Source organism: Sciurus vulgaris (genome assembly GCF_902686455.1).
Source record: "Sciurus vulgaris genome assembly, chromosome: 19".
Classification (NCBI taxonomy): Eukaryota; Metazoa; Chordata; class Mammalia; order Rodentia; family Sciuridae; genus Sciurus; species Sciurus vulgaris.
Window position 1 is genome coordinate 6,454,437 of NC_136480.1, and position 21,514 is coordinate 6,475,950.

General features: G+C 49.8%; 1 protein-coding gene across 1 annotated transcript; it reads left to right on the forward strand.

The window, feature by feature from the left end:
* Positions 1-242: 242 nt before the first annotated feature.
* Positions 243-20,328, forward strand: EFCAB12 (EF-hand calcium binding domain 12). The gene is made up of 7 exons (XM_079122289.1): positions 243-1,325; positions 4,157-4,599; positions 6,602-6,787; positions 9,332-9,488; positions 11,624-11,805; positions 14,452-14,665; positions 19,463-20,328. Exons 1-7 carry the CDS (start codon positions 1,235-1,237, stop codon positions 19,726-19,728), a joined length of 1,539 nt encoding a protein of 512 aa, XP_078978415.1. The 5' UTR covers positions 243-1,234; the 3' UTR covers positions 19,729-20,328.
* The last annotated feature ends 1,186 nt before the right edge of the window (positions 20,329-21,514 follow it).

Here is a 21,514-nt window from a genome sequence, read left to right on the forward strand (position 1 = left end):
GGCTGGGGAGATAGCTCAGTTGGTAGAGTGCTTGCCTTGCAAGCACAAGGCCCTGGGTTCAATCCACAGCACCACAAAAAAAAAAAAAAGAATGCTGTTGATGTGGCCCAGTAGGAACCCCAGTGACTGCCTCTGGTCACTGAGGGTCACAAAGATAATGCAACTCACTGAAGATGTGCCTAGCGCAGAAAAAGCACTCAAGTGTTCTTTTTACCTTTTTTGAGATAAAATTTAAAGCATAAAATTCATCACTTAACCACTTTAAGGCTGGGGACGTAGCTCAGTAGCAGAGCGCTTGCCCAGGATGTGCAAGGCCCTGTGTTTTATCCCCAGCACAGAAGGGAAAAAAAAAAAAAAAAAAATTTTTTTTTTTTTTTTTTTAATGTAAGTACAAATCAGTGGGTTTTGGTACATTTACAATTTTGTGCAGCCATTACCACTGATTCCAAAACGTTTCCATCCCCTGGAAAAGAAACTCTACACCTATTACCAGTTATTCCTACCCTGCCCAGTACCCTGGCAGTCATTCATCAGATTCATGTTAGATCTTTCCTATTCTGGACGTTTTGCCTAAGTGGAATCACATAGCAGTGGCTTTCTTGTCTGGCTTCTTTCCTTCAGCGTCCTGTTCTGAAGGTGCATCCATCCAGTAAGGGTCAGCACTTGGATTCCTGTTTGTGGCTATTGCGTGGGTATACCATATTTTGTCTATCAGCTGATGGACGTTTCGGAGTTTCATGATTAATGCTCTGGTTCTTGGGCTCTGTAATTCCAAGCCACGGCACCCTGTCATAAGGTGGCAGAATGGACCAAACACCCTGCCTTTTATCTCGCCGTCGCTTGGATTCGTGAAACACTCTGGAGGAGGCAGGGTCCGTTCTTTGAATGAGAAAACTGGAGCACTGAAGATGCGGAGATCTGCCGAGACCCTGCAGTTTGCAGGAAAGCCAGGGATTTGTTTACGCCAGATTCCACAGGATCAGACCCGAACCTGGGCGCCTGGGTGACTACCCGGTGGCCAGAACCAGGGTGGAGCAAAAGGAACTGAGACGCGCAGGCTCGGGGTCTCCTAGGGCGATTCACTCCCGGCACGTGGTGACGTTCAGCCAATCAACGTGGGGAGTCAGTTGTCAAGGCAACAGGTTGTTGCCACTCTTTGCAGGTGGCGCGCCTTTCGCAAAACTTACGAGCTGTTTTTCTTGAGCCCCGGCACCCGCAAGGAGCAAACGCAGAGATGAATGCACACTCTTTGGCACTCACTCCCACCTCCGGGACCTTGGACTATTACTATAAAATATACCAGAGTCTGTTTTCGCAGCCGCCGCGTAAGTCCCAGGGCTTAGGAAACCTCAGTGCCCTCCCGACGCGTAAAAGTGGGGGTTGAGGGTGAGGACATACCCGAGATCTCTTTGTGCCGTGTCCCCACTGGGCGAGGGTTTCCAGGGAGTTGAAGCAGGTCATGTACATTTCTGAGATTTCCATGCTGCAGCCTCGTGGGAGGACGGGGCCCCAAGTTGCCAGACTTGGAACCAGAGGCCGGATGCCTGTACCTGGGGCCCTCCAGCTCTCCCGGTTTCTCTGCCACACAATATGTATTCCGTACTGGAGAAGAGGCCTGAAGGAAACCTCAAATCTTCAAGGTCCTGAGGACATTTTGCCTCAGGCTACATTTTGGCAAACCACTGCAGCTTCAGAAGTGAAGGACAGCGACAAATGGCTAATTACAGAATGAGAAGGGGTGAATGCTGGGTTTAGGAGTGACACTCAGGAGTTAGAGATCTGCCGAATGTATGGGACGCTGGAGGAACAGTTCCAAGCTGCTGGGAAATAACTTTACACAGGGCCTCGAAGGGTAAAAATGAGTTCCCCAAGTCAGCAGGACAATAAAAGCTTGCAGAGAGGTCTTGACAGATTCCAGAAGCTACCAGTGGTTTGAGTGTTCCTAGAAATAAGGCAAGAGAAGGTAGAAGGGGCCAGATCATGAAAAATCTCATGAACCAGGAGATGGAGAAGCCAGCGGCAGTGACAGGACCTCCTGGGAGCTGTCCATTCAGGCTGAGAGCACTGGCTACCTCAGAAGACTGGGTGTGAGGATGAGGTCGAGGGCTGTGCAGCGTGAATGCCTAAGCCTTCTCCATGCTCTGCTCCAGCCCCACGCACATTCATGTCCAGCGGAGAAGTCAGGTGGGCCAGAACCCCTGGCCACCTTTTCCAGGCACACGGTCAGGACCCACTGGTCAGATGCAAGGCCAAATATACTGGAAGGTGAGGGCCAGGCTAGAGGGAACTACCCAGACCTGGGGGCTGATTGGACAGGGAACACGGAAGGAGCAAACCTGATGCTCAGACTGGTAGCCAGGGGGACCTGGTAGATGGATGTGCCTTTCACAGATCTAGGGGAGGACTTGGTTAGTTGGGTCCAGGGACATGGAGACAAATTCATCTTAGTTGGATGACACCTAACTCCTTAGCTTGAGATCCTTATAATCCAAATGAAATGTTTTAGAAGCAACTGGATATGTAAAACAGGAGTTAAATTTCATGTCATAAATATCGGTATGGGTGTTCTTGGCTTGTAGAGGGTCGTCAAAACATGAGAGATGAGAGCACTGGCATAAGGCACTGATATTTAAGGACTGGGCAGGAAAACAGGAACTCAAGAACAGTGGCCAGAGAGGTGGCAGAGACTCAGCCAGAGATGTGAATCAGAAGCCAAGAGGGGAGAATTTCAAGAAAGAACACAAGTCATCTCCAGACAGACTGTCCAGAAAAGTGGGAACAAGTGGGGCATCCATGAGGAGGCAGAGGATCAAGGGGTAGAAATTTCTGGGAAACAAATTCTGGATCAGTCTAAGGAAGTCCTTTCTAGAAGCCACAATTAGGCATTTGCAATGTTATGTAGAGAGCTCCATGTTCCCAGGGGAGTACAAGCAGAAGCAATGTCCACCTGTGACATTTTAGAAAGAGTCTCAGGCCTAGACAGGGAATGGGACTGAGGGCTCTCCTCCCCAATCCAGAGGTAGCATGTTCACAGCCTGCACCCATAACTACCTGACAGCAGCCTCTGTCACAGACAAGCCCACCTTCCTTTCCTGTGGATGGACACAGGACCCCAAGGAGCATTAGGATGAGGAAGGTGTGGTGGGTAGGCAACCTTCAAGAAGGTGGCCTTGGGGCGAGATTCGGACTATAACCATATAGTAAGAAGTACTCAGCCAGGAGGAGCCTTTAGGGACTCCTGCGCCCTTCAGAGGACATAGCAAATCTGAAAGCTGGAAACCCACATTACATACCAAGCAACTCGCATCAATTGACTGATGCTAAAAATCGCCACCACCCAGTAGGGTAGTATTTTAATTATTCCCATTTTACAGATGTAGAAATTGAGGCACAGAGAGGTTAAGTGAGTTGCCCAAGATCATGCAGCCAGTAAGTGGCAGGGCTGGGACTCAGACTGGGGCACTTTAGCTCCAAAACCTCTGCGCTCACAGGTGCATTGCTGCCTGAGATGATTGGATCAGATCAGACAGGTATTCTGATTGCCAATGGGAGCATTGGGGACTGGAGGTGAAAAGGATTTGGTTAGAGAAAGTGTGTCAAGTCCTTAGCTTAGTGCCTGCCATCATGAGTGCCAATCACATCAGATGACTTAATCTTCCTCATCACAGAGAGGAAGCGATGAAGCTAGGTGGAGAACCCAAGGGGACCTGTTAACCCAGCCCAGTGCCAAAACATTTTTCCTTTCTGGCTCCTTTTTTTAGATTTATTTTTTTAGTTGTAGGCAAATACAATACCTTTATTTTATATTTACGTGGAGCTGAGGATCGAACCCAGGGCCTCACACATGCTAGGCGAGCACTCTACCACTGAGCCACCACCCTAGCCCCTTCCTGGCTCCTTTTAGTTCTTTTGCAGAAAAGAAACCTGAAATCCGGCAGTGCATGCCTGTAATCCCAGTGACTCTGAAGGCAGGACTCACACGTTTCAGGCCAGCCTTAGCAATTTAGCAAGACCCCGAGCAACTTAGTGAGAACCTGTCTCAAGAAAATAAAACGGACTGGGGGTGTGGCTCGGTGGTAGAGCACCCCTGGGTTCAGTCCCCAGTATCAATAAATAAATATATAAAAAGGAACTTTACCTTTTCCTTTCTCCCAAGGGATCTGCCAGTCTAAGATGTTAGACTTTGTGAAAAAAGTCAGCCCGGTCTTCGATCCTGATCCCATCATTGACCATTGCTTCAAGCAGTTCAAGCAGAAGGACTTCCGCCTGCCTGAGAGCCGCCGGAGGATCATCATCCTGCCTCAGAGGCAGGAGCAGGTGCCTGTGGACCCCACACGCAAGCCCCAGGCAGCCCCGCAACCCATCCCCAGCTTCAAAGCCCTAGAAAATGGTGACCTGCAAGAGCAGCCGGAAGACATCAGGACCTGGCTGAACCGCAGGCTGAAGCTGCGGGCGGAGCTGGAGTCAATGGGTGACTTGAAGAGATGGCTGGACAACAAGCCCTGCATTTCGCCTTCAGAGGCCAAAGTCCTGCACACGACCCAGGAGGAGCCCGAGTCCCAGACGGACCTCAGCGTGCACGCTCTCAGGGCCACCAGGGTAAGCAGCCCTGCGGGTCAGGTGACCACAGTGGAGGTTTCTGAGATGCATTGTCGTTTTTCCCCTTGGGCCAGTCGGGATGGGGATGCTTCGCCCCATTTCACAGGAAAACAGAGGTCCAGAAAGGGAGGGGTATTCGCTAACTCTCACCGCATGACAAGTCACCCCAAAGTGACCCGAAGCAAGGAGTATTTATCACTGCCCACAGCTGTGTCCGAGACTCAGGAAGTGGGGGCAGCTTAGCTGGGAGGCTGGGGCTCAGCTTCTCACAAGGCTGAGTGGAGATGTCGGTGCGGGTCCACTGTCACCGGAAGGCTTGACTGGAACTTTCAGGCTGGCTCGCCCACATGGCTCTTGGTAGGTGGCCCCAGTTCCTGCCCTATGGACCTTCCCATAGGCTGCGAGAGTCCTCACCGTGTGGTCACTAACTGCTCCACAGTGAATCAGCCTGGAAAGCGAGCAAGGAGAGGCCACAGTGCCTTTTATGACCTAGTCACTACAGGTCCCAGTTTCAGAAGTCACACTATCACCTCCACCGTGTTCCGTTTGTCAGAAGTCAATCACTGAGTGTTGCCCACACTCAAGGGGAAAGAGGCTCCATCTTTCCAAGGGGAAAGTTGAAGAATTTGTGGACACACCCTAACACCAACTCAGCAGGCAGGGTAGTACACGCGAACGTTCCTTCCTTTGCTCATTGGCACCCATCTGCTGGGGGTTAGGCGTGCTAAGCTGTGTTCATGGAGCTGTTGTGAGGACCACGATTGTGAGGTGGGAGAAGAAGGAGGACCTCTCTGTTAGAGAGGTGGGTATGGAAGGTCGGAGAGGCTGACAGTCTGTCTAAAACCACAGAGATAGTAAATGACAGCACCAGTTCCTCTCTCTCTAACATTTATCTCTCCCATTTCAATAAAACTGGAATAAAAGGGCAGATCCGTTGGATTTAAACAGAGCTCTACTACTACTGCCTTGCTGTACTGTCTGGGCCTCAGTTTCCTCATCTGTGAAATGAGAATAACCATTGACCCCCACCTCCTGGGTTACCGTGATGTCTAAGTAGATTAATTTACACAAAGTGCTTTGGGTAGTGCTGGACATAGAGAGAGCACTCCATTAAAGGTGGCATCTTTATTATTATTTTAATCTCACTGGTGTCATTTGGGTTGGTTGGCCTAAAAACTTCTGGATCAAAGCCCAAATTTCATGGATCTGCCACATACTTTTCTCCCAGAAACACAGTATCTGTGAATAAACACTGGACTTGGGTAACACAGCTCTGTAGCTTACCTTGGCCCTGTGTGACCTTGGGCACATCACTTTACCTCTCTGTGTCTGATTCCTCATCTGTAAGTAGAGAAATATCTAATTCACATCATCTTTATTTCTTCACCAAAAAAGTACTACCTCCCTCCCTTCCTAGGGCCTGGGGCTGTGTTCAGCACAGGGGCCAGGGCTGGGGGGAGGCAGCTAACAAGACACGGCCCTGCCCTCAAAAGAAGAGCAATAAGCCCCTTTGTGAACTGTCAGGGGTCATTCCAAGATAAGGGAGCATTGTCGTTACAGAATATTTCCTTTAAGCTGAAATTGGAAGAGGAGTGGGATTTAGATAGGTAGAGAAAGGGAGAAAGAATCCAGACAAGAGGCCCAGCAGGAGCAAAGACTGGGAGGCGGAATCTCCCCTTGGTACTGGGAAGGAGTGTGCATTTTGGTCCACTGGGAGACCAGGGGCTACAGAGCCTGACTGGCCTGAGGGGACAGATGTGCATCTGAGAGAAGTTTTAGTGCTCACTGTCCAAGCCTCTTGTTTTAGATGAGGAAACCGAGGCTCCCAGAAGCAGTCTCAATGTGTTCTGCAGTAAAGCACAGGTGCCCTGAAGCCTGCCTTTGGCTCTGCGCCTTGTCTGTCCGTTCAGAGCTGCTCAGCCTCTCTCTCCTGTCTCTTCCCGGAGATTGCATCCTGTTGACCCACAACTCCCCCTCTGCCCCTCTCTCTTGCCTTTTCCAGAGAAGAATCTTTGCAACCTCTCACAGATCGATACCCCGACTCCGGCTGCCCAAGCCCTCTGCACTGTCCGACTTGTACTCCTACCTGCATGGCCACAAGGTCAAGATCCTGGAGCTCTTTCAGAAGACAGACCAAAATGGGAACCAGAGCATCTCCAGGGAAGAGTTCATCATGACTCTAAAGACAGTAAGCAGCACCCACTCCTGGCTGGGCCTGGGTGGGAAGGAGGCACCCGTCCCTCTGCTCTGCCCCTCTCCCCAGGTTTGGATCAGCTCAAACGTAGACAGAGGGAGTACGAGCCTAGCACTTGTAAAGCCAGGTAGCCCAATCGGACCTTCAAACCACCCCTGCACTAGTCTAACCTTGAAAGACCCTGCCGGCTCCGGGGTGTGGTCGGGCATTCAACATGCATGTGACCCCGTGTTCTAATCCCAGTACTGCAAGAAACAAGCCCTCTGTGAATGGAAAGTTTACAGAGTCAACCCCCCACACAGCCAGCCCATCAGACCCCAGAACTGAGCCCAGAGAGAACTGGGCCTCCAGTCCTGCTTCCTGAACCTTTGAGAGCTCCTCCACCTGCCACAGGTGTGTGAATCACATCCGGATCTTGCTTGACTCAGACCCGAGGTGTTGCCTCCTCCACAAGTTCCCAGAGCTGCTCCCGGTCTGCAGACCGCCTTCTCCACTGCTTTCAGTTTCACTGCCATCATGTAAATTGATTACAAATAAATAGAATTTTAAAATCCATTTCCTCAATCATGCCAGCCACATTTCACATGATCAATAGCCACATATGGGGCCGGGATGTCACTTAGTGAGAGTACAGGACCCTTGGTTCAATCAAATAATCAACAAAAATAAAGTCACATGTAGCAAGTGGTTCCTCTGTGGGACCACACGGAAGGAGAACTTTCTACTGGTACACAGGGGTTTGCAAACTATTTGCTAGGTGACATCCAGCCTGCTTCCTACTTTTTTTTTTTCTTTATTATGTATTTTTTAATTTGTATTTTCTTGGTTTTTATATAATTTTCTTGTTTCTTTTTGATTTTTTTTTTTTTTTTTTTTTTTTTTTTTTTTAACTGAGGGGCACTTAACTACTGGAGTCACATCCCCGGTCCTTTTTTTTTTTTTTTTTTTTTTTGCGGTGCTGGGGATTGAACCCAGGTCCTTGTGCATGCAAGGCAAGCACTCTACCAACTGAGCTATATCCCCAGCCCACTGAGCTATATCCCCAGCCCACCCCAGCCCTTTTTAATATTTTATTTAGAGACAGGGTCTCACTGAGTCGCTTTGCGCCTCACTAAATTGCTGAGGCTGGCCTTGAACTCACAATCCTCCTGCCTCAGCCTCCCTATCCTACTTTTTAAAATAAAGTTTTATTGCAGCACAACCATGCTGTTCATCTGTGTATCATCTGTGGCTCTTTTCATGCTGTAATGACAAAGATCATAAGGCTCACAAAACCTAATGTATTTACCATCTGGCTTTTAATAGGAAAAAAAAAAAAAAACTTGCTGACCCATGGCCTGGGTAATTAAACTTTTATGTATCTTCAATACAAGATACCTCAGAAAAAGAGACTTTTGAAGGTTGATGCTTGCTTGCATTTCTTGCAGTTTTAAATTATCCCTTTGGGACTGGGGATGTAGGTTAGTGTAGAGCACTTGCTTAGCACTCATGAAACCTAGGGTTCCATCCCCAGCCCTGAAAACAAAACAAAACAAAAAACTAAATACATCGTCAGGACTTTGTTTGTTTTAAATCATCAGTTTTCACACGTTTTATGACATGTAATTATCTGAACAATATTCCAAAGCATTTAAAATAACTAAAAAATAACTCAGGCATGGTGGCCCATGCCTGCAATCCCAGCAACTTGGGAGGCTGAAGCAGGAGGATTGCAAGGTGGAGGCCAGCCTCAGCAACTTAGCAAGTTCCTAAGCAACTCAGCGAGACCCTGTCTCAAAATTAAAAAATTAAAATAAAGGGCTGGGGATGTGGCTCAGTGGTAGAATGCTCGTTTAACATGCATAAGGCCCTGGTTCAGTTCTCAGCACTGCAGAAAAGTAAATAATTTTTAAAAAGGGTCTTTAATCACCATAAACAATGGCATGTGTGAGGTGCAGGGTTTGATCCTCAGCATCACATAAATATAAATAAATAGAATAAAGGTACTGTTGATCTACAATTAAAAAAAAAAAAACTTCTTCTTGAACATTCCGTATTGCTGGCGAGCACTATAAACCTCCAAAGTTGTTCATTATTCTTAAAAGAATAAGGTGTGTACTACTTCTGATCCTATTTTACTTCAGTTAAGGGGGGCTTAGGTATTCCTTGTCAACAGGATGACAGACATGTGACATCATGCTCCCTACACAGCATGGCAAATGATGTCATTGAGATTGGTGCAAAGAAGGGCGGGAACACAGGGCCTGGCTCTATAAAGATGGCGATCTGCCTGGACTGGGCTTTGAAGGAGGGATAGGAGTTTTTCAGGCAGAGAGCAGGGAACTGCTTATTTAGAGATAGAGGATGAGGAAGTGCATGGTGTGTCCAGAGACCTGGAAAGGGCTCTGAGCTCCTGTGGCTGGGACACGGGGAGCAGCAGCAGATGGGATTGAAAGTGGGAGGCTGGAGGGCGTGGCTAGATTGGCAAGGCCCCGGCCGCCAGGGCAGGATGTTGGGAGGGGAGCATGCCAGCTTTGGTGGCTTCTCTTCTCTCCCCAGATCGGAGTCCCTCTGAATAACCAGGAGGTGGAGGATGTCGTGATCTACCTCAGCTCTCTTGGGAAGCATAATGCCATCACCCTGGAGATCCTGGCCCACACGTACAAGCAGTGGTCTCTGGCTCAGCAGAAGAGCACCCTGTACCCTGGAAGAGAGTGTGCGTACCCCACGGCATCCCGGGAACGAGCGGGGCACAGAGGCCTGGACTGTCCTCCAGCACTCACTTCTGAGCGTCCTACTTTGGCTTCCTGTGCATTGGACAGGCCTCTGCTGTGCCCGGAGATCAACCAGGAGTAGATATTTTCCCAAAGGCCCCGCTACCACTGGGTCCATTCAGGAATGCATGAGGCCCAGCCCCTGCCCCCAGAGCCCACCTGATAGGTTGAGAACTGACCCAATGTCCCCAGGGAGCTCCCTCGAAGCATCCATGCCCCAGTTTCCCGGTCCCAAGTCACCCTGCAGAGGTGCTGTCACCTCCGGGGCCGGGCCTCCACCCCGTCAGAGCCCAGGGAACCTGAGCATCCTCATGACCTGTCTTTGATCCCCGTGATTCTGGAGGCCAAGGCAAGAGGATGGCAGGTTCGAGGTCAGGTTTAGCAGTTTATGAGACACTGTCTCAAAAATAAGTAAACAAAGAGGGTCAGGGATGTGGCACAGTGGCAGAACACCCACGGGCTCAGTTTCCAGCACCGCCACCCAGTCCCACAAAAAAGTAGGGGCCTGGCGTCTGCACGGGACACACCCTTCGCGTCCAGTGCACCCTCAGGGTCACCTCCAGTGGGCCTGCCTTTCTCGCCTGCCCATGTGCCTTTTCCCCATGAATCCCCACAGCCCGTGGTTCTCCCTGTGGCTGGCCGCGGTTCTCTGGAGTAACTGGTGGGCTGCAAAGCGTGTCGTAGCATGTGTAATCTGAGCTTATTTCCCAGCAAAGGCACCCGAAGCGAAGCAGCAGGTACTTGCAGGTCCTCATTGAACGGTGCTCTTCTGGCATCGCGAGAGGCCTTGTACCCCTGGAGAGAAGCAGTGGGCAGCCAGGAGGTGGAGTTGAGTGTCTCTTGCTTCCTCCAAAGAGGCAGGAGCTTGGGTGCCGGGGCAGGGAAGGAGGAAGGCAGAAGCGTTTCTAGAGGCCTTTGTGTGGATCAAGCAGCTCTTCTTGCTAAGTGACCTGGGTTAACACTCTGTCCCCCCCAGAGCTCGGGGTCACTGTCCCACTTTCCAAGAGGAAGGGCAACTTCAGGGAGGCGGAGACACTCGTCCATAGCCTCCACAGAAGGCGGGAAGGCCAGATTTCATTTCAGCTTGAGGCAGTGAGGCCAGAACCAGAGTAGGGGCGAAGGGATTTTCCCATTCATTCCCATACTTTTGAGCACCTACAATGTGCCAGTCGCAGTTCTGGGAACTGGGAACGCAGCAGTGAACAAGCCAAGCCGCTGCCCTCATCAGCTTACATGTAAAGGATTAAATTAGGTGACAGTGGCCTTGAAGACAGTAGGACAGAGGCAGAGGGTGGTGGTCAGGGAAGGCCTGTCCCAGAAGCAGGCACTGGAGCCAACGGGAGTGACCGATGAGCCAGTCTCAGGTCAGTCTGAGGGAAAGGTGTCCTAAGCAGATGGACCTACCAAGGCCAAGGTCCTGGGGCAGGAAAGGCGTGAAGGAGCAGACGCATCAGGGCGGCCACAAGAAGCGGGCAAGGGGTGAGCGGCAGGGGATGGGTCAGGTGGAAAGGCAGCCAAAACCAAAGCCAAAGCCATGTTCTTACAGGACTGTGTAGCCCAGTGAAAAGCGCTCTGGACTGTGAGAAGCCAGGGGATGAGATGATATGGTTTGTTTTTTTTTTTTTTTTTTTTTTTTTTGGTGCCAGGCACTGAACCCAGGGCACTTAACCACTGAGCCACACCCTCCATTCCAGCCCTTTTTATTTTTTATTTAGAGACAGGGCCTCACTAAGTTGTTGAGGCTGACCTTGAACTTGTGATCCTCCTGCCTCAGCTTCCAAATGGCTGGGATTACAGACAGGTGCCACCACACCTGGCATAGTTTCTCTCTTTTTAAGGTCCCCTTAGCCACCTGGTGGAATCAGGGCGATAGAGGAAGAGAATGGCAGCAGGAAGGCTGGGGGCCACCGTGGGGGTTGAAGGAGGGACACATTCGAGGTGTGTCTGAGATGGACACTGGCCAGATACGTGGCAAGGGAGCAGAGGGCTGGCTGGGCATCTGCTCAGTGACATTGGATGCCTGCTTCCACAGCTAGGCACCCTCTCAGTCCCTCCTTTGTCTCTTCCCTCCAACTAGGTTACGACTTGGATAAGCAGAAAAGTTCACTCGATAAGCAGAAGGATTCAACCTCGCACGCTCCTGGGATGGACCTTCTGATGGTGCCCCAGGTAGACGTGGAGACAGAGGCACGGCCCATGACCTGGGAGGACATGGAGGAGGTGGGCAAGCGGTACCGCGAGAGGAAGCGGCAGCACAAGGTACACCTGGCTCAGGGAGGGCCTGGGGCCTGGGGCCTGGGGGCAGGGCAGGCTGGGTTCAAGTCCCCTGCACCAGCACCCTTGCTGGATGGAAAAACCCTTAGAAGGGGAGTTTCCACCTCTCTGAGCTCCCCACCATCCCTCATCTCTATAATAAGAACCATACTTGCCTTGCATACTGTGAAGAGGGAGCCAGGTGCTATGGCGCATGCCTGTAATCCTAGGGGCTTGGGAGTCTGAGGCAGGAGGATCTCAAGTTGGAGGCCAGCCTCAGTAATTTAGAGAGGACTTAAACAACTTAGTGATACCCTGTCTCTAAATAGAATATGAATAAAGGGCTGGGGATGTGGCTTAGTGGTTAATCACCCCTGGGTTCAATCCCTGGTACAAAAAAAAAGGAAAAAGATCAGGAAATATGGAGCTCCCCTCTGCCCATTCTTACGATTTTGCATTGTAAAACTGAGCTGCATCTTTGTCACAGTCAGAATCCAAGTACCTGGCTCCAGAATTTGTACCAAGTAAAGCAAGGAGAGAGGATTGATTGCATAAATTAGTTCATCCGGTAGATATTTATTGAGAGCCTAGTATGTGCCAGACGCTTTTCTAGGTGCTATAGGGAACAAACAGACCCTACCCTCAGAATAGGGAGGCAGACAATATTAACACTCTACCATTGTAAATATGCAACTCCATGTTTATATATACACATCTATGTAACGAAATGGCAGGTGTTGCTAAGTATTCTATCAATCAGACTTGATTCAGTTACATGACAAGAAAACCCAAAATGTTGGAGCAGGAATTGGCAGGGTTTCTCTGTAAATGGCTAGAGAGAGAGAGAGCACCGTCTCTGTCACAGCTACTAGCTCTCCTGTTGTGGCATGAAAGCAGTCATAGAGGCTGCCATCAAGAATACACACAATATGCCGGGTGTGGTGACACACACCTGTAATCCCAGTGACTCGGGAGGCTGAGACAGGAGGATCACGAGTTCAAGGCCAGCCTCAGCAACTTAGGCCTTAACAACTTGGCAAGACTCTGTCTCAAATTAAAAAATAAAAAGGGCCAGGAATGTGGTTCAGTGGTAAAGTGCCCCTGAGTTCAATCCCCTGTTCCAAAAAAAAAAAAAATACACACAATAATAAATGCTGGAGAGGACGTGGGGAATAGGAACACTTTTGCACTTTTGGTGGGACTGTAAATTAATACACCTATTAAGGAAATCAGAATGGAGTTTCCTCAAAAGGCTGGGCATGGAAGCACCATAGGACCCAGCTCTACCACCACTCAGTATCTATTCCCAAGAATTAAAGTCAGCATACTACAGTGACACACGCATGTTTGTGGCAGTATAATTCACTGGAGCCAAACTGTAGAAGCGGCCTAGTTGTCCCCCTATGGATGAATGGACAAAGAAAATGTGGTAAACATACACAGTAGAGCTTTTCATTCAGTCATAAAGAAGAATGAAATCATGTCATTTGCAGGAAAATGGATGGAACTTGAGAACATTACACTAAGGGAAATTAGCCAAACTCAGAAAGCCAAGGCCGCTAAGTTTCCTTTCTCATGTGGAAGCCAGAGAGGAAAAGGGAAAAGAAGGGGGTGAGGGAATTTCACGAAAACGAGAGGGACATCAGTAGAGTAGAGGAAAGGGACTGGGGGAGGGAGGAGGGGAGGGAAAAGGGAGATACTGGGGCCAAAGTCTGTTTCATATTGTGTGCATGCACAAGTAACGACAATGCCACCTTTATGTACAACACAGTGCACCAATAAAAAATATTGGAAAAAGAAAAGAAACAGACACTGGAAAAGATAAATGAAAGAACACAGTCAGATTGCACCTGAACAAGGGAGCATGGTTGTGTTCCAATAAAACTTTATTTATAAAATCAAGTGCTAGGCCAGATTTGGCTAACAGGCTGTGCTTCACTGATCCTGGTGTGAGAAGGTTTAAAAGGATAGATTTCTTTTTTTCTTCTTAAAATTAAAAAACAAGAAGAGAAAACCAAAAGCATAAGACAGGCAGCACAAATGTCTACATACTCCCCTCTATGTTAGCAGGAGTCTCCCACCCAAGATCATGGATAGCTGCACCTAATTTAAATTCCTCTGCAGCCAAATATTTTCAATGTCATCATTTTTCTTTTCTTTTTTCTTTCTTTCTTTTTCTTTTTTTTTTTTTTTTGGTAGTGGAGATTTAATCTAGAGGTGCTTTACCACCAAGCCACACCCCCAGCCCTTTATATTTTTTATTTGGAGACAGGGTCTCACTGAGTTGCTTAGGGTCTTGGTAAGTTGCTGAGGCTGGCCTCCAACTTGCAATCCTCCTGCCTCAGCCTCCCGAGCCCCTGGGCTTAGAGGCGTGCGCCATCTTGCAGTAGAACGCCTCCAGGGCGTCTGCCCTGTGCCCTCCCGCGTATGTTACACAGCTGCATGTCTGCCCCACCGCGTGCACTGGCCCAGGTGTTCTTCAGGGGTAACCTTGCCCACTGTGATCCTCCTTCCAAGTCACTGTCTTTGGAACCTGACAGTCGGCTGCCCTGCACATTCTTTTCCATTTCCCTTCCTGGGGGCCTTTCTGGGAGCGGGGCCAGGAGGAGATCCCCGCACAGAGGTGGGCAAGCCTCCCTCTGCTCCCCACAGCTCACCATGCCCTCCATCCACTACACGGAGTGCTGCCGCCTGGTGCGCTGCGGGAAGGAGCAGCTGGATGAGCACTGCCTGCCGTCCACCATCCCGGGGGACACTCAGGAGCTTGTCAACATGGCCCGCAAGCACGCCTTTCTGGTCTACCTGCAGTGCTGGAAGCTCTGTGAGTCCCACGGCCTCCCGCTGACGGAGGACATCCTCATGAGAGGTAAGGGCGAGGTGGCAGAGCCATTGGGCCTGCGGGGAGGGGAGAGCAGAACGCCCTCTCCACAGCGGGGTCTCTGGAAGGCGTCCTGGAGGCCTGTTGCCCCGCTGTGCCTGTGGAGCACTGGGCTCTGGAGCCTGGTGAGCCGGGAAGGGAGCCCCGAGGTTCTGAGCACACAGGAACAATCCCAGTTTTGAAAACGAGAACTGCTGTCAAACCCCTTCTCCAGGCCAGGCCTGTTTTTTGGTTCTTCTGCAGCACTGTGCCAGAAGTTGGGTCTCCCGAGACCCCTCGCCCTCTGCCCGCGATGTCCTTCCCTGCTGCCCCTCTGCCTGGGGAGGAGTGGCGCTTTCACACATCCACACCAACCTGAGTCCTCAGCACCTCGGGTAGTAAGCACCTGACAGGCGTGCACATAGGCGTGTCCAGTCCCTGATGATCACGGACGATGCTAGGACCCAAACCTGAGGACTGTGCAATCATCCGGTCAACAGCAGGACCTTCCCTGTGTCCTTAAAAACAAGAGGCGCGGGATACAGCGGGCCACACCTGTAATCCCAGCAGCTCAGCAGGTTGATGCAGGAGGATTATAAATTCAAGGCAGCCTCAGCAACTTAGCCAGGCCCTAAGCAACTCAGCGAGACCCTGTCTCTAAGTAAAATACAAAATAGGGCTGGGGAGGTGGCTCAGTGATAAAGTACCTCTGGGTTCAATCCCCAGTACCAACCAGAGAGGGAGAGAGAGAAAGCAAGCAAGCGAGAGAGAGTCCCCAGGACCAACCAGAGAGAGAGAGACAGAGAGACAGAGAGACAGACAGACAGAGAGACAGAGAGGGAGACAGAGAAGGAGAGAGAGAGGAAAATCATGGGTGCCTTTTGAAAATGTTAATGTGTGTATCTCCCCTTCCCTATCTTCCCTTCTTACTGTTCAGCCTCCTCTTCTTTCCTAAGTAACCAATATTAACAGCTTGGAGTGGATCTTCCATTGCTTTTTCTAGAACACAAAATGTTCGCCTGTTGCCATCTTAGGACAAGCGCTGCCCAACAGTGGCAGGACGGTGGAGACCTGGCCCTGTATTTTTTTTATGTTCTGCCTTATTAGAGAAACTCTCGCAGGAGATCTGTGAGGCAAAAATCAAGACAAGGGGAAACCTGCCACAGGAGGAGCTCTGATTAGCTTCGGTGGCATCCTCTGCTTCTCCTGCGACAGCTACCCAGCTCTGTTCCAGTTGCATCCAGGGCCAGGCCTTTGCTGACCTGTGAATCAGGCCACCTGCTCCTCCCCGTCCGTTTAGCAGTACTGTCCGAGCAGGGTCCTCTCCTGGTAACTTACTGCCGTTAGGTGCCATGTCAGCACGGGGAAAGTTGGAAAAGGTTCAAGGGAACCCTCGCTGCACCATTTGTAAAGTTTTTGTAAGTCCAAGGCCAGCCTTGGACTATAATCATTTAAAAATAGAAAGTTAAATAATGTGTGTAGGAAAAAGATCTGATGTTGTATTACACAGTGGGGATCTATGGCTAACAGTGTTGTATCAGGGTCCACGGGGGGAGTATATGCCTAGCAAATGTGAGGTCCTCGGTTCCATGCCTAGTGACACACACACACACACACACACACACACACACAGTTGGCCAAGCACAGTGGCACATACCTATAATCCCAGTGACTTGGGAAGCTGAGGCCGTAGGATCCCAAGTTAGAGGCCAGCCTGGCAACTTAGTGAGACCCTGTATCAAACTGAAAAATAAAAAGGGCTGGGGATGTGGCTCAGTGGTAGAACAACCCTGGCTTCAATCCCCAGTACCACAAAAAAAAAAAAAACTAACAAATAAATAGAATTGTATAATTCAAAGTTGCTCTAAGAGGATTTTGAATGTTCTTACCACAAAGAAATGATAAACGTAGGAGGCGATAGAAATGCTTATTACCTTGGTTTGACTATCATGCAGTGTATACCTCTATCAGAACATTGCCTCATAAACTTGTAGCGTTATCAGATGCCAATTTAAAACAAAGTTTTAGCACTGCGGGGGTAGCTGAGTGGGAGAGTACTTGTCCAGCAGAGCACACACAAGACGCTGAGTTCCATCCCCAGCGCAAAAAAAAAAAAAAGGAGTTTGCATTAGTAAAAATAAAAAAGACAGCTTGCATCTAAAAAAAGAAAGCATTCCACCCACCACAACAGCACAGGAAAATGAAAACAAAATCATAACAAGCAAAGCAAAGCGCACAGCTAGACTTGGATTTCACAGTGCTCCTCGGCATCAGCTCGCCAAGTTATTGACACCTGTCCCACCCACAGGCTCTCCTACCATCAATATTTCTGGATATGTATTCAACTGTCAGAGGAAATCAGAATATTTTAGCTCAAAATATCCTGTACCTTCTAATTTGAAAGAAAACAAATGAACAAACAGAAAAAGCCCAGCCTCTCCTGCTTCTTGCTCTGAGGAGCTTCCCCCGCTAGTTAACGGGAGGGCGCTTGACTAACCTGCCTCCTGGGTGACGTCCCCCGCACTGCTGTCCTCTGGGAGGCCCACCAAGGCCTGATGGTTGTCAACATGCTCCAAAGCAAATGTTGAGGTCCAATGTGCAACTAACCCTAAAAGAGAACGGTTGTTTATTTCTTCTTCTTTTTCTTCATGTTTTCTGTGCATTACAGATGAGATTTTTTTAATATTTCCCCAAAGAGTTTAAAACCTTTAAAAATTATCTAATAAAAGGTCTCCAAGCAAAATGGTACTTTTAAATCATGAATGATTCGGTGTGTAAGAACCAAATCATGCTAAATCTCCCGGGAAAGGACACCTTGCTCTAGGATTTAGCCAGTGTGCTGCATACAACCAATAATGTAGTCAAAAGTCTCACTCTCAGCCAGGCATGGTGGCTCATGCCTGTAATCTCAGCGGTTCAGGAGGCTGAGGCAGAAGGATCACAAGTTGGAGGCCAGCCTCAGCAATTTAGATGTACTAAGCAACTTAGAAGACCCTGTCTCTAAATAAAATATAAATAAGGACTGGGGATGAGGATCAGTGGTCAAGTGCCTAATCCCCAGTGCCCCTCCCCCCAAAAAGTCTCACTCTCAAGGACTGAGGGAACAGTAGAGAGGGAGACAGGAAGGGAGAGAGAGTAAGCAAACAGGAAGTATCATACTGACCATCAAACATACTTAAATTGCTCGTTGGGATGTCAAAGCTTTGTTACAATAACCAGTTAGGTATCAAAAGCAAATTTTGGGCTAGGGATATAGCTCAGGTGGTAGAATGCTTGCCTTGCATGCACAAGGCTCTGGGTTCAATTCCCAGCACCACCAAAAAAAAAAAAAAGAATAAGGAAAATTTTGTAAACTGGGGGTGCTGATGCATGCCTGTAATTCAGGAGGCTGAGACAGGAGGATGGCAAGTTGAAAGCCAGCCTCAGCAGCTTGGGAAGACCCTAAGCAACTTTGTGAGACCCCATCCCAAAATAAAAAAAAAAATAAAATAAAAAGGGCTAGGGACGTGGCTCAGTGGTAAAGCGCCCCTGGGTTCAATTCCCAGTACCCCCCCCCCCCAAAAAAAAAAGCAAATTCTATCATACTTTCTATCTTGAGGCATTATAGTTTCTAGGTCATACATTTTTAAATTGTTGTTGTACTTCACTGTCAATTGTCCCCTTAGGACTGAGCTATCATTAACAATTCATTTAGAAGTTGCAGATAATGGAATAAAATGTAAATGATCATTGGAAATTAAAAATACTCAACCTGAAATGTTAGTCTTAATATTGTGGAAATAACTTCATCTCTGAGTATGTGAGGCCAGTTTCATCAAAGTGTGACATTAATAAGCAACTCTGATTAAAGTTCCCTAGCCCGGCACTATGGCATGCACTCCAAAATCCAGCAACTCAGGACAGTGTACCAGAAGGATCACAACTCTGAGGTCAGCCTGGGCAACTTAGTGAGACCCTGTCTCAAAATAAACAAAATGAAAAAAAGGATGGAGATCTAGCTCAGTGGTAGGGAGCCCTGGGTTCAATCCCCAGGAAGACAAAAATGAATAAGTAAAATGATTGAAACGATTAAGTTTTTCTAAAAACTTAATTGTCTCAGAAATCTCAGGGTAGAAACATGATGATTTTTGTTTTCTTCTGTCTCTCTCTCTCTCTCTCTCTCTCTCTCTCTCTCTCTCTCTCTCTCTCTCTCTCTCTCTCGCTGGGTTGCTTAGGGCCTCTCTAAGTTGCTAAGGCTGGCTTTGAACTTGAAATCCTCCTGCCTCAGCCTCCTGAGCCATTGGGATTACAGACACATGCTACCATGTCCTTTTTTGTTTTGTTTTGTTTTTTAAACAATTTCTTGAGGTATAACCGATATATCAAAAACCAAAAGCAGGGCTGGGGATATAGCTCAGTTGGTAGAGCGCTTGCAGCTCGGGAGACTAAGACAGAAGGATCTCAAGTTCAAAGCCAGCCTCAGCAACAGCGACAGGGCTGGGGATGTGGCTCAGGGGTCACGTGCCTCTGTGTTCAATCCTTGGTACCAAAAAATAAAACAACAACGAAAAAAAGGTTTCACATACTTAACATATACAATTCAGTGAGCTTGGACACATGCATATACCCTTATTACCACTAAATCCATCAAGGTAATAAACATCTGGTGCCTGTAAAAAAAAAATAATACAATAAATAACAGAAAAAAAAAAGAAAGAAAACATCTTTATAAGTAAAAATGCGAGTCTATTTTTTTAAAAGCCTCATCTGACCCAGAGGCCTAGTTAGGGGGCCTAATGGACTGCCTGTTTCTCTTGCTGCTCACAGCGCTGCTGTACCCTGGAGACAAGATCATTTTCCAGAAGAACCAAGTGCGCCCGATCCGGCAGCCCGGTGGCTTCTACTCTGACTGGAAGATCACCCCGAAACCGGCTCAGACCAGGGGCCAGGGCCTCAAGAAGTCTGGAACCAGGAGGTCTGATAGGTCTGAAGCCAAGAGGCCTGACAAGCTGAGTTCCAGACCTGCTCTCTTCCTGCCCTTGCCACGTGCCCTCTTGCTGACCCTTCAGCTGTGGGGGCTGGACGCTGGGTGACATGGTGCCAGTGCTTATACCCACCTAACTGGCCAACTCAGGCCAGCCAGTCCCGAGTACCACCTTGACCCGTGTCTTAGCATCCGGGACTCCTCACCTGGGTTCCCGTAGTCACCCTGCTGACCGCAGCCCCGCCCGATCACAGGACTGCTGAAAAAGGCCCACAGGGGAACCACCTTCTCTCCCGTCAGGTGTCGGGGTTCCGCAGAGGACTCCAGGGGCTCTGTGGGTGGCATTGTCATTTTTCTAGCAAGAGGCCCTGAAAGGAGAAGAGAACATTGCCTGAGGCCTGTCCCTGACCCTTAGGGCAACCCGAGTCCTTTCTAGGAAAGCGGCTCCCTTTGGTGATTCAAAGCCTGGGCCTCCCAGATGGAACCAGGCAGCAGTTGACAGCCGTGGGCAGTCTCAGCAGTGACTGCAGATGCGAGAACAAGGTGGCCTCTCTGCAGAGGGATGGGCCCAGCACCTGAGACCACTGCCAGCTGCCCACGGAGGAGGGCGGTGTGCCAGAATGCCCGAGGCAGCCGGCAGCCGAGCCAGTCGGACTAGACTCTTGCAGCCTCAGCACTTCCATCTGTAAAGGGGGCACAAGAGCTCCAACCACACTGGGGTCAGTCACGGATGCTGCTGGTGGTTCTGGCTGCCCTGGCTGAGGCCCTCCTAGAGCAGGAGCTGCCGGTCCTGCTAATCAGGAAGAGCCAAGCAGGAGCCAGGCCTGCGGTGGCCTACAGGGCCCTCCCGACTGCCTCCCGGGGGGCTGGTGCCAGTTCCCAACCTTGGGCTCAGGAAGCAGATGGGAACCCAGGAAAGGGATTTTCGTCCATGCTTGCTAGGTCCCAGCTGTAAGGGACCGGGGCGCAGTCCCCTAGGTCAAAGGGGGACCCTGGCTCTGGCTCTCTTTCACTACTTAGACTAGTTTGTAAAAGATTCTGAGGGCCAGGGCAGGGGTACAGCTCGGTGGTAGAGTGTGAGCTTAGCCTGCTCGAGGCCCTGGGCTCAATCCCCAGCATGGAGAAAACAGCAGGCAGCCATTCTGTGCCCCGATGCAGGCTTGCTGGGAAAGAGTGCGGCGATGGATTAGTGATGTCTGCCTGGCCTGAGCTGGGAAGGGTTGGTCTTTACCACACTCCCCAAAGCCGGGCTGGGCTCTGGCAGGGGAAGTGGGCATCCGGTGGCCACAGGGATTCAGATTCAGCAGCCACGAAGTACTAACCGTCTCTCACAACTCTCCTCCATCAAGGATGTGACTCGTGGTCACCCACCAGCCAGGGTGTAAGGCCAGGTCTGGCTGAGCCAGGCCCCCAGTGTGTTCCCCTAGAGGATGGAAGCACAGAGTCCGGGCCTCACCCCAACAAGAAATGCTCCTCACAGCTCTGGTTTGAGACTCAGAATGCACCTCTGATGGCCCCCCAGCCCGCAGCCCGCTCCCCAAAGCCCCAGGAGCATGGATTTACCCCCTCCTAACGAGAAGCTTCTCTCTCTCTCTCCTCCATTAGGAACACATTCAGGAAAATCAAGAAAATGCGCTTTAAGGACTTTGAGAGATTCACCAGGTCTGTAGCAGCCACTTCCTCTGTTAGGAGGAAAGGCGGAGGGGAAGGGAACCCCTCCTGGGGCCCTGCAGCCCTGCGCGAGGCACAGGGCCCCTGGCACCGCCTCTCATGGTCTGTGCCCCGGACCAGAGAGGCAGCGAGAAAGCACTGAGAGAGGCCAGGCAGGCACTGCGCTTCAGACGCTCCACCTGTGCACCAGTTGAGACCTCTCAAAGTCAAAGTCACTGCACAGA